Below are 12,859 nucleotides of genomic sequence, written 5' to 3' on the forward strand. Positions count from 1 at the left end.
TTTCCACCAGATGTAGCCATCAAGCCAAATATTGAACTCATACAAAGAAATCAGAACATTTCAGTTTACAAGTTGAGCCATAATAAATAAAGTGAAATGACACAGGGAATAAGTATTGAACACATGAAGGAGAACAAGGTGCAAAATGGCATAGAATGCCAGATCATCACCTGAAATCTGTCAGTATTGAGAGAGAAACCCTGCCCCCTATCAGTACTAATTGATTATAGTTATGTGTTTAGGCAGAAATTGAATACAAAAAAATGAATTATTCCTCCCTTCAGTTGGAATAGAATACATTTTGCACACATTATGATAAAGGGCTAAGAGTTATACACTTTCAAATACAGACTTTAGAAAAAAAGTCACGACTTTAGAATCAAAAAGCACCCATTTATTTTTTGTGTTTATAAAATACTGAAAACACATACAACCATGTTTAGCACTTTCAACAGTGTTTTATGTAATTTCAAAGGGTTTCCTGTCAAATGATACAAAACCTTTGTATGTACACCTCTGCATGTGGGTATGGAAAGTTTTTTAATTTGGGTAAGCCAAATCCAGGCGGAAATCCCCAAAATCAAGCCTCAGAGCGTGACTGGTTAAGGTGTGAAAATACCTAAATTTTACATCACAGAAGAAATGCTGTACTTACACACAGGAAGAATGGCCCAGGCTGCAGCAGAACCTTTGGCTGATGAACTGACTTCATGTATAGAGGTACTTATATTTCCTTCTAATGGTTACAAACAAGAGAAAACAAGATACCAATATATTAACAGCAATATTATGAGCAAACCCAGCAAAGGTATTTATACTAGTAAATTACTTTTTATGAAATAAGGTTGAGAGCCAACAAAACCAGCAACACATTGAACTGGAACAAAAATTAGGAAAACAAACCCCACTATGTTCTGACAGACAGCCATTATTGTCAGTTCTGTTATGTAAAACAAAGCAGTTTCTATTCTAACTGCAGATGTAAAGAGCAGTTTTATTTCTTGAGATGCCCCAAGATGTTGGCAGAGGGAGGCAAATAGCCTTACCAGTATTAACTGTTTCAGTGGCAACCTTCAGTTCTGTAGACCCTTTAAAACAAAACAAATATCTAAGCTCAAGCAGGTTTAATTTCCATAATTTCTATTTCCCCTGAATTATCGAGTTTCATGAAATGTATGGTAAAAATAATGTAGGCCTAATGGCAGTCTGCGTAAACAAATTAAAAACACTATGGGGCGGTTTCACTGACAGGGATTAGACTAGTCCTAGACTAAAATAAATGTAAGAGCTGTCCAAACTGAAAACAACTTGTACTGACATTTTTAAATACACCAGTGCCCTTTGTTCTGCCTCAAAATGCACACAAGTAATGTTTTTAGTAAGGCATGTTTGTTAAAACTAGTTATATGTCCTAATCAAACTAAAGTCTAGTCCTGGTTTTAGCTAATCCCTGTCCGGGAAACTACCCCCAAATTATAAATACCAAGTGTATAGCTTTCTCAAATGACATACTATACACTGTGTACTTAAAATTAGGCATTCCAGTGGCAGATTTAGTCATGGTCGACATGGGCTGCATTTAGTTGGGGGCGGCATAGGGTGTATGCAAAATAAAACAACGCAATACATGACTGCTCATTTAATGTCACTGTGCAGTCAATTAACCTGATTAGGACTAGGAGTAGATGCCCTGCCGCTCCAACTTTAGGCAACAGTGTTTCCCCTATCATTATATCCCTCCTAACGGCTTGACCCGCCCCCCTTAAAGGTCAAGTTAATTTGATTTGATTTTCTTTATAATGCCAGAGAACAATTTGTTATTTTATTAAACAAACTAAATAGCCCTCAAGTAATATGTTATTAATTTTATTTCTACAATGGCATGTTTTTTCTGTCTGTGTTTGCGTGTTTGCAATTATCCAATTGGGTGCACACATTTACTGTTCAGCCTAATTCACTGCGCGCGCTCTCTGTCAAGTTGCGTGCAAGCCTCTCTCTCACATAACTGAAAAGGTGACGATGTTTTCAAAGTCTGTTCCTCCGTATACTTTCTTTTTTGCATACAGTTACGGATGTTACTGACAGAGAAGACCGATCAAGTTTATCATGACTTAATACTAATTGAGCAGCTTAACAACTGAGGTAATGTAATGAATCTACCTGTTAATACAACAAACTGTCGTCTCCGCCCTTTAAAGAGTGGACACAGATTGTGAGAGATGCTGCGTAGCGGGCGGGAAATCACGAAGTGGATCACCAGAAAAGGTGGATCTTTAGACGAGCGGTAACAGAACACTTTGACCCGGGTTGGCGGTTGGTGAGAGGGGCACCTCAGCTGATTAGGGCAGAGGGGCAGTGGCTCTAGCCACGGGCCACCCCCCTGTGCACGGCCCTGTGTGTATGTATCTAAACAAACATTATAGACAAGATGCGGTCTAGCCGAAGCCATCAGTTACGGCGAATAGAAAAGAGAAAGAGGCGAAACGCGCAAAAGATCGACTGTACAGTAGGATATATGCAATTTTTTTACATTATTTGTTGCTTTTTCAAGTTATGCAGTGTCGTCAAGCTTAAACCAACCACCCCATTACACAAAATAGATAGGTTTATCTAATAGGTAGATTATTTTTTACAAAGAAAGTTTAATATAACAGATTGAATGCATGCATGCTTGGTGAGAAACTTGACCACAAGAGAGATCTGCAGTCATTTTATGATGAAATTTACCACCATCACGCTTTATTGTCATGGGGTGGGGTAAGGAATGTGATGGGGTGGTTCTGCATCCCATTTGAATGTGAAAATGTGTGTAAGCAATAATTCACCAAATTATGGATTTGAATTCTTAATGTTATTATAACCTAAAGATGCTATGTGAAAGTTTGTAACAGAAAATAGTGGCTTTCCCCAGGTGAAAAAAGTAGTATTTAATGTATTAAAAATATACTTAAAATTCAAGTAATATGTTTGTAATACATTTGTATTCCCAACGTGCTTATTTAAAGCGCATAAAAATATGTTAAATAGCTTTTTAATGTATTTCAAAAAAGTGTACTAGAAGTGCACTCGTACCCAATATAAGTCGTTTACTTTTGAATTGATGTCGCTCCACATACATCTGGTATAATGAAACGATTTGCTATGAGCTACATACAGACACATTTAATAGACATTCGTAGCACCCAATAAACGGCTCTGGGCATTCGTAAACCACGCTTTAAATACGAGAAAATTACCATATCTGTGTGTATTTACATACTGTATACATGGCTTTTGTTTGTTTTGTTTTTGCCCCCACCCCCCAAGGGAACAGCGTGGCTACTTAATAGGGATAGTTCACCCAAAAATGAAAATAATGTCCTTAATGACTCACCCTTATGTCGTTCTAAACTCAGAAAACCTCTGTTCATCTTTGGAACACAGTTATAGATGTTTTTACGTTAGATTTAGTCCGAGAGCTTTCTGTCCCTCCATTGAAAATCTATGTACAGTTTCCATGTCCAGAAAGGTAATAAAAACGTCATCAAAGTAGTCCATGTGACAACAGTGGGTCAGTTAAAATGTGTTGAAGCATAGAAAATACATTTTGGTCCAAAAATAGCAAAAATTACTTTACTTTATTCAGCATTGTCTTCTCGGTCACGTGAATTCAATGTCTCGTGCACACGGTTATAAAACAACAGCAAATTTTATTTTGTTTACAAAAATCTTTATTTTCTACATTTTTAGGAAACTTTCCTTTTACATTAATTTTTTATAAGAAGTTTTCATTTCAAGCATTGTATGATTGTTTGAAATATTTAATAAATAAACATTAACAGCCAACTGTGTTGTTTCCTTATTTTAGAATTACAATGACAGGATTATGCACTCTTTCATTAGAAAAAATACTGTAAATATGTTCACGATTAGAGAAGACAATTTATCTTATTTTTTATTCAGTGTACATTAGAGTTGCCCATACAGTTTTATCGGTAGATGCTAAGAGACATGTATTTATATATTCCCTGTTTGCATATTAACTGTTTTTTTTTCTTTTATGGCACATTTTTCGGAACTTTTTGACCTATCCAAACTAAAATTTAATTCATTTGAAATAATGCTGTTAAATATGGAAATAAATGATCATAACAACAAACAGCGTTCGTTCGTTTTAGCTACCATCTACAGGGCTCCGGGCTACCACACAGTTTTCTTAAAGAAATAGCAGATTTCCTGTCTGAGCTTACAGTCACTGTAAATAAAGCTTTTATCGTTGGTGATTTTAATATCCATGTGGATAACCCAAAAGATGCATTAGGACGAGCATTTATGGATGTTCTAAATTCTCTCGGTATTAGACAAAACGTGTCAGGGCCCACGCATACTTGTAAGCACACATTAGACATAATTCTGTCACTCGGACTCAATATTAATTACATCGAAATATCACCCAAGAGTGATGCAGTTTCAGACCATTGCCTTGTGTCATACACGGTAGGACCACTCAGTCTACAACATGCTATAGATTAGCCAGAACAATAATTTCCACCACTAAAGATAGCTTTATTAGCACTCTTCCAGACATGTCCCAAATGAAACATGTAGCAGATAACCGTGAAGATCTGGATATTGTAATAGAAAACCTGAACAACCTCTGTTCTAGCACACTGGATGCCGTTGCATGGAACGAAACTACCGAAGCACAAAGTTAGAGGCATGGTGTGCTGCATGGAAAGTGAGTGTTCAACACTACAGACAGGCTATAAAAACTGCCAGATCGACCTAATTTCTCAATGGTGCGACTTAAAAAAACAACAGGTCGCACTGGTGTGACCAGGAGTTCGAGGGAAAAAGCCATGGTCCAGATCTATGTGTGTGTACGTTTAAAAATGCGTGTTCGCATCAGTCAGACAGAGAGAGGTGAGTAGCCTTGGACCGTCAGATAAACAGAGTGGATGTAGCTGCAGATGATAAGAGGAAAAGAACGATTGACAACTTTTTCGTTAAGAATGTTAAGTTAATGCCTGATCTGTCCGAAGATCATAACCAATGCTCTGACATTAACCTCCCGTCACATCAGCCCTAGTCCGAAGACAGAATTAGGTAACGAGCCTCTTCCAATCGAGTCAGAGCATAATTCTTAGGAAGAAAATTATTCGAACAGCAATGATGTCGCATGCGACTAATTTATAGAAAAAAGCCAGGAGTCAGGACAGCTGTTTTCTTCATAATCTTACTTACAAATCTAATCCTATAAACTTTTCGGTGTTTGCTGTATCACTATTACCACCCTGCCAGACTGGCTGTCTTAAATAGAGAAATAAGTTCATTCCTTGATTTGCGTTGTTGATTCATTTATAAATAATTTCCCCCAAGGGTTTAGTTTATGCGCAAAAAGAATTAAAATAAATAGAACATGATGATTACCTAGTCTTTCTTGGTGGAAAAAATAAGCCTACATGAAATGTGCTTTACTTGAATAATTAGCAAATTAACAAAACAAATTCAAAAGTAGCCTATAGCCTATACGAGTTTATTTTTGTGTGACGCGCTCCAAAACCGATGCAGCACAAAAAACTTTACCCATTTAAAAAAGCACAATGTTTTGTTATTATTGTGAGTGTAATGTTACATAAATAAATGTAGACCATTACAGTTTTGAATGTTGTTTTACTTTTATTTGTATGACCATAATTTAAGGTAATGCAAGATGCAAGCTCATCACGCGTATAATGCCATCACCGGCGCGAGAAAGAGACATTAAACTTTAAACATTTAACATTCTACTTGAGTTTTTTTTTTGGACATCCCTTTGGAATCACAGGAATCATATCATAAATTTATAAGGTAATTATAAATATAAGCGCAGCGCTTATAAGTGTTCAAACACTGCTGACCGCTCAGCTGTCAATCTGCCGACCCTCACAAAGTTTCACATTAAATTATAATATATTTGTCCAGTCATGTCGCTGTGCTTATTTCTGTCAAGTTCTGCATGAAGATCTTTAAAAGTTTCTACTTACTTGTCGATTTGCGGTGCGGCCGGTTGAAGTCTTTATGTCAAACGGGCGGGTATTAAATAAATTGATGCTGAAGTCAGATAACGGGTCAAGTGTTATTTTGATGTGGCTTATCAAACAGGACTGTGCATGACTCGTATAAGGAAAATGGAATGACAACATGAAAATTATAAAATAGCCTACATGTTTATATTCTGAATTTCTGTATTAAAACACCATGGTAACTAAACTTGTGGTGTTAAAGGGACAGTTCACCCAAAAATTATTAACTCTCCCTCATTTTGTTACAAACCTGTATAAATTTCTTTGTTCTGATGAACATGAAGCAAGATATTTTGAGGAATGTTAAAAATTTGGGTGCACCTAACTTTTGTGCTGGTGCACCTAAGAAAAAATGTTAGGCGCACCAGTGCAAAAAAAAGTGTAGTGTAGAGCCCTGCAATAGAAAAGCTCTCTAAATTAGTAACATCATCCAAATCATTGTCCTGTTTATTAGACCCCGTTCCCACAAAATTACTTAGAGGTATTTCCTGTAGTGTCAGACCCAGTACTAAATATCTTTAACTCATCGCTAGAATTAGGATACATTCCAACAGCTTTCAAGCTAGCAGTTATTAGACCGCTCATTAAAAAACCAAACCTTGACCAGGGAGGTCTTAATAACTTTAGACTAATATCAAATTGGTCTCAAAATCTAAAAATCGATCACTAAAAAAGTTGGCAACGAATTTCATAATCGATTCATTGTGTCGCGTGATGCAGAGATGTTTAATTTAAAAAAGAGAAAAAGTTCAGTTAAGCGCGGAGCGGAGTGAACACACTCCGCTCCGTCCCAAACACACTGCGCCCCAAACCGTCTACTTCCATACTATATAAAAGAGGCAAAGAGTACGAGAAGTAGTGCTTTTCACCTACTATATAGTATGGAATTATGCGGTTTGGGACGCAGCGTCGGTCTCTCTCGCGCACTGTTGCTTGCAGAGTTCGGCGCCTCATAGACAGGGCGGCGGAGAAAAGATAAAAAAACAGCAAAGGTAGAGGAAAACCACATGTCAGTGTTTCACTCCTCCCAAACGTAAGCGCGTCAACTGGAAGTTAGCCGGCAAAGAAGTAAACAAACAATGACGACACGCTTATGCTTTATGGAGCGACGACAGTGAGTTAAAAAAAGTTTCTAGAATGAATAAAAAAACTCCAATGAAAAACTCCAATGATATTAAACAAAGAAATAAAACTTTGAGAGTTGTATGAACGCTTTTCCCCATCATGGACCTGTATGTTAAATCATCGCACCATCACTCTCCTGCTGCTCTGTACAACGCGCTCCAGCTCATGCCTAGCAAGGAGACGCACATGCCCTGCCCAACATACAATACAACATACAGTAAGTGCCGCCTTTTTGGCATAAACATCGTCTTACATTTTTTAAGGCGAAGTAATGAGTGGTGTATTTGCATTTTGAGCGGGAGTAAAAGACGCATTTTCCGTTTTCACAAGACGCATTTATGTGGCCAAATGTAAATGGAACAGTTTTGACAAATGAGATTAAAATAATCGTTAGTTGCAGCCCTAAGTCATATCACTCCCTGGTTAAATACGGTGTACCACAGGGATCAGTTTTAGGCCCTATCCTATTCTCGTTATATGTTACCTCTAGGAGACATTATCAGGAAACATAACATAAGTCCATCTGCAGACCCTTTGGCAGATTGTCACTTCCGGTTGGAGTCGAACACACCTTGAGCATCGTGCATCAGAGCTCCGTCGAGTTCATCATCCAAATCCTATTTTCTGACTACCTTGTTCCTATTTATATAATATAACATATTAGTTTATCTCAATACTTTACCGCGATGACTATTGAGCAGTACTACCACGTGAAACGATTTATCACTAATAAACACCCAGTGTTAGCATATAGCCCGCTAGCATCAACAAACAGGTGCCGGCTTTAGTTACCATTTGCCGGTCTAATGGTGGACTTAATTCTGTCACTCGGACTCAATATTAATGACATCAAAATATCACCTCAGAGTGATGCAGTTTCTGACCATTACCTTGTGTCATACACTGTACCTCTAGATAGGATCACTCAATCCACAACATGCTACAGATTAGCCAGAACAATAATTTCCACCACTAAAGATAGCTTTATTAGCACTCTTCCAGACCTGTCCCAAATTAAACATGTAGCATATAACTGTGACAATCTAGATATTGTAATAGAAAACCTAAACAATGTCTGTTCTAACACACTGGATGCCGTTGCTCCCATTCGAAAAAAAGAGAATCAAAGAAAAACCGCCAGCTTCATGGTATGACCATCACACCGCAGCCCTCAAAAAGGCAACTAGGAAAATGGAAAGAAATTATAGAAGCACAAAGTTAGAGGTATGGCGTGCAGCATGGAAAGAGAGTGTTAAACACTACAGACAGGCTATTAAAACCGCCAGATCTACCTATCTTAGCAAGCTTATAAATGAGAATCATAATAACCCTCGTTTCCTCTTTAGCACAGTTGCAAAACTGACTAGAAACAAAGAACAAACAGAAACCAATAGTAAACTTCAACACAATAGTAACGACTTCATGAACTTCTTTTCTAACAAAATTATGGCTATAAGAGAAAACATCGTAGCTACCCAGGCAGCCACCACTCTACCCATTAGTTCACTTAACACTAGACTACCATACGAACATCTTGATTCTTTTAAACCTACTACAATAGATGAGCTCTCTAGACTAGTTACATCATCCAAAATCATCGTCCTGTATATTAGACCCTGTTCCCACAAAACTTCTTAAAGAGGTATTCCCTGTAGTGTCAACCCCGGTTCTAAATATCTTTAACTCATCGCTAGAAATAGGATACGTTCCAACAGCTTTCAAACTAGCAGTTATTAAACCGCTGATTAAAAAACCACAGCTTGATCAGGGAGAGCTTAATAACTTTAGACCAATCTCAAATCTCCCTTTTCTTTAGAAAATATTAGAAAAGGTAGTGGCAAGCCAGTTACGCACATTCTTGACAAATAATAGTACATATGAAAAGTTCCAATCAGGATTCAGGCCCCACCACAGCACAGAGACAGCATTGCTTAGAGTTACAAATGACCTCCTATTAACATCTGATCGTGGTGAAATCTCAATTCTTATATTATTAGACCTCAGTGCAGCCCTTGACACAATAGATCACACAATCTTACTCAACAGACTAGAAAACTATGTTGGTATCAGTGGTCAGGCGCTAGCCTGGTTTAGGTCGTATCTAACCAATCGCTATCACTTTGTTTATGTAAACGAGGAAGAGTCATATCACTCCCTGGTTAAATACGGTGTACCGCAGGGATCAGTTTTAGGTCCTATCCTGTTCTCGTTATACACGTTACCCCTAGGAGACATTATCAGGAACATAACATAAGTTTTCACTGCTATGCGGATGATACCCAGCTTTACATCTCCTCACATCCCAGCGAAACACACACGTTCTCTAAGCTAACAGACTGCCTTAGCGATGTTAGTGACTGGATGGCACATAACTTTCTTAAGCTCAACTCCAATAGGACAAAGATACTTATTATTGAACCGAATCGCTACAAACATAATGTGTCAGATTACAAGTTGCACATAGATGGCTGCACTGTGGTGCCATCTTCCACAGTTAGGAACTTAGATGTGATGTTCGACAGCAACTTATCCTTCGATAGTCATATCGCCAACGTCTGCCGCACAGCATCCTTCCATCTTAGAAATATCTCGAAAATACGCCATATACTGTCTACATCTGACGCAGAGAAGCTTATCCATGATTTTATGACCTCTAGAATAGACTATTGTAACTCGCTACTCGGGGGATGCCATGCAAATCAAGTAAACAAGCTTCAGCTAGTTCAAAACGCTTCTGCAAGGGTACTTACTCGATCCAAAAAGTACGAACACATAAGCCCAATTCTGGCATCTTTACACTGGCTACCAGTTAAATATCGCATACAATTTAAAATATCACTAATCACCTACAAAGCTTTAAATGGCCTAGCACCCTCATATCTTAGAGAATTACTATCAGAATACAATCCATCACGCACACTACGGTCGCAAAATTCTGGTCTCTTGATTATCCCTAGACTATCAAAAGTGTCTAAAAGTGGAAGATCCTTTTCCTACTTAGCCCCTAGGCTCTGGAATGATTTACCAACCGATGTCCGAGAATCAGACACAGTCGATAATTTTAAATCTAGACTTTAAACTTTTCTCTTCAACAAAGCATTCGCATAATTTGTCTAGTAAAGGTACTTAACTCGAAATAGTTATTTGTACGGAACAAAGCACTCGCGGTCATAACACAGACCAACCAAATAAATAAATAAAAACCTTATCTTAACGTATGGTCGGATTGCGATTTTGGAACTTTCGTGTGTTTTGTGAATAGGATGCCATACAAACCCGTTTGCCACTGAACCTGCATTAACGACGACAGTGGGGCCCCCAGCCTTAGTCAAACGGGTTGGCACGTATGGTTGGGTTGTGATTTTGTCATAGCCAGGGGCGCGGGAAGTGGGGGTGCTGCAGCATCCCCTGGTGGCAGAGATTTAAAACTGCGATGACAATAAAATTATATCTTATAAATATCTCTTGATTTTGGTTTGTTTCTGTACAAAGACATTTTGTATGCCATGTTTTGGGTGTGTTGAAGACAGGGATAATTTTAGTCATTTTAAAATGATTAAATTTATTTCAGTGTGTATTAGCCAGATTCTATCAGATTCTGTCCTGACAACGTGATTGCATTCATATGCTGTAATAGGCATAAGCATAACACACAAGCACGCACACTCACAGCCACATACTGAACGCCGAATGAGTTTATCTATCAGCTTCGCAATGTCTCAAAAGAGAATTTTGGATTTTTTTCAATCACACAACGCAAAATTCCCGAGGACTAGTTATTAAGGCATGTATTGCTAATACATTTTTACAATGATTCGCATTGATTAACAATGGTCGCACTATATAAATAACATTTTGCTTTGCATGCGTAAAAAGGTGTGCATGCAACAATGAAACACATATAAAACGAACAAGAATGAACTGTGGAGTGTGGTTGGCCTAAGAAGGTCTACTACTCTTAAAATAATTTAGCATGGTTTTAGAATATATTTTAATCAAAATATGTTGGCCCATTTTGATATTTTAAACATATTCCGATGGAAAAATGCGTCCAAGCTAAGCTTGGTTGAGTAAACGATTTTCTAGTTCGTCATCTTTTAAAAAATATTTAAAAATATAGCCAAATTGTTTTGAATGAAAGTATAAACGGTTGAATTAAATGATTAAAACGACGTAAAAGGAACTAAATTATATATGTACAATAAGGAACATGCATGCGGCATTTAAAAGGTATTTCAAAAAAAATAATATAAATTATTCCCATGCATCGATTTTAATGTTAAACGTCTATAAATTCAAATGAATCCATTTGGAATATATTCCGACAATTTAGGATATGATTTTTGAATTTTAAAGTCGAAAAATATATATCTCATTTTTACACCGCAGGAGGCATGGCAAAGTGAAACAAAACATAAAGACACAAATATTACATTTACGTGTAAAAATAGAATTAAATGAAACCCGTGAATTGAAAGGTCCACTATAATCGCCTTAACTCGAGTAATGTCAATAAAGTTATTATGTTAGAGTTTAGAAAACTTAACAAAAAAGGCGTACTACCTGGACCAGTGAGAATGCATATGTGTACATAAACTGGTTCCACGTCCGACTTTCCTCCAAACTTGCATAAAGTTAATTCTCCTGTTTTTCTTTTTCTTTACATCTTCAAACTCCATGTTGGACTTAAGCTCCACCATACCGCACAGCATGACCGGTGCGTGATGCGTGCCAGAGGAAACTCCGCACCTGACTCGCGTTGCATTTTGTAACTTTTACAAATCATTTTGTCATTTGTAATTTGTGTAACTTTTTGGAGACATTTGTTACTTTGGCATAAATATAGTAATATTTCTGATTATATGGCATAGCTTTCTCCCCAATTGGGCTAATAAAGTAATGATTAAAAATATGCTTATATCGGCCCGGCCTGAGGATAGTAGCGGAAAATAACGTCCTGGACAGAGAATCTCTACTATGTTGCAATAGGCTATATAGTTTGTATGCCCCGTCAGCCCAGCTGTAGGCTACTTTATGGATGGGAGGGGCGAGTGATTTTTTAAAAAGAAGACATAGGTAGAGTGGTCTGCAGAATACAGAGCTTGTGAACAACATTAGAATTCTATAACTCTACGGTCCATAACACCTACACCCCCCCCCCGAAAATATCTTCCCGCGCCTCTGGTCATAGCCGCAGCAAATTTGACTGCTTATGCTATTGTGTATTATGTTGTGCTATCTGTCGTTTTTCTGTGCTTTTACTGCTTCTATTAATGTAAAGCTGCTTTGAAACAATTAAGTATTGTGAAAAGCACTATATAAATAAAATTGAATTGAATTGAAGTTTTCACTGCTATGCGGATGATATCCAGCTTTACATCTCGTCAGATCCTAGTGAAACCCAACAGTTTTCAATTCAATTCAATTAAATTTTATTTATATAGTTTTCTAAGTTAACAGACTGCATTAATGATATTAGGGACTGGATGACACATAACTTCCTTATGCTAAACTCCAATAAGACAGAGATACTTGATAGAGAGATATGACAACATAAGTCCAATTCTGGCATCTTTACACCGGCTACCAGTTAAATATCACATACAATTTAAAATATTAAAACTCACCTAGAAAGCCTTAAATTGCCTAGCACCCTCGTATATTCAAGAATTACTATCAGAATACAATCC

The 12,859-nt window shown here is 37.4% G+C and overlaps 1 protein-coding gene across 5 annotated transcripts in view; it reads right to left on the minus strand.

Moving 5' to 3' along the window:
- vldlr (very low density lipoprotein receptor) overlaps positions 1–12,859 on the minus strand; it is a 156,081-nt gene that overhangs the window by 15,704 nt on the left and 127,518 nt on the right. For 2 of the 5 annotated variants that reach the window (XM_055209122.2, XM_055209125.2), the window contains 2 exons: positions 1,047–1,088; positions 656–736 (listed from right to left, as the gene is read on the minus strand). The exons of 1 other annotated variant lie outside the window; for it this stretch is intronic. In XM_055209122.2, coding sequence (XP_055065097.1) covers positions 656–736; positions 1,047–1,088 — 123 coding nt within the window. The remainder of the gene's footprint in view (positions 1–655; positions 737–1,046; positions 1,089–12,859) is intronic. 2 more of the 5 variants (XM_055209124.2, XM_073874014.1) reach the window with 1 other exon arrangement.

Source organism: Misgurnus anguillicaudatus, chromosome 12 (genome assembly GCF_027580225.2).
Source record: "Misgurnus anguillicaudatus chromosome 12, ASM2758022v2, whole genome shotgun sequence".
Lineage (NCBI taxonomy): Eukaryota > Metazoa > Chordata > Actinopteri > Cypriniformes > Cobitidae > Misgurnus > Misgurnus anguillicaudatus.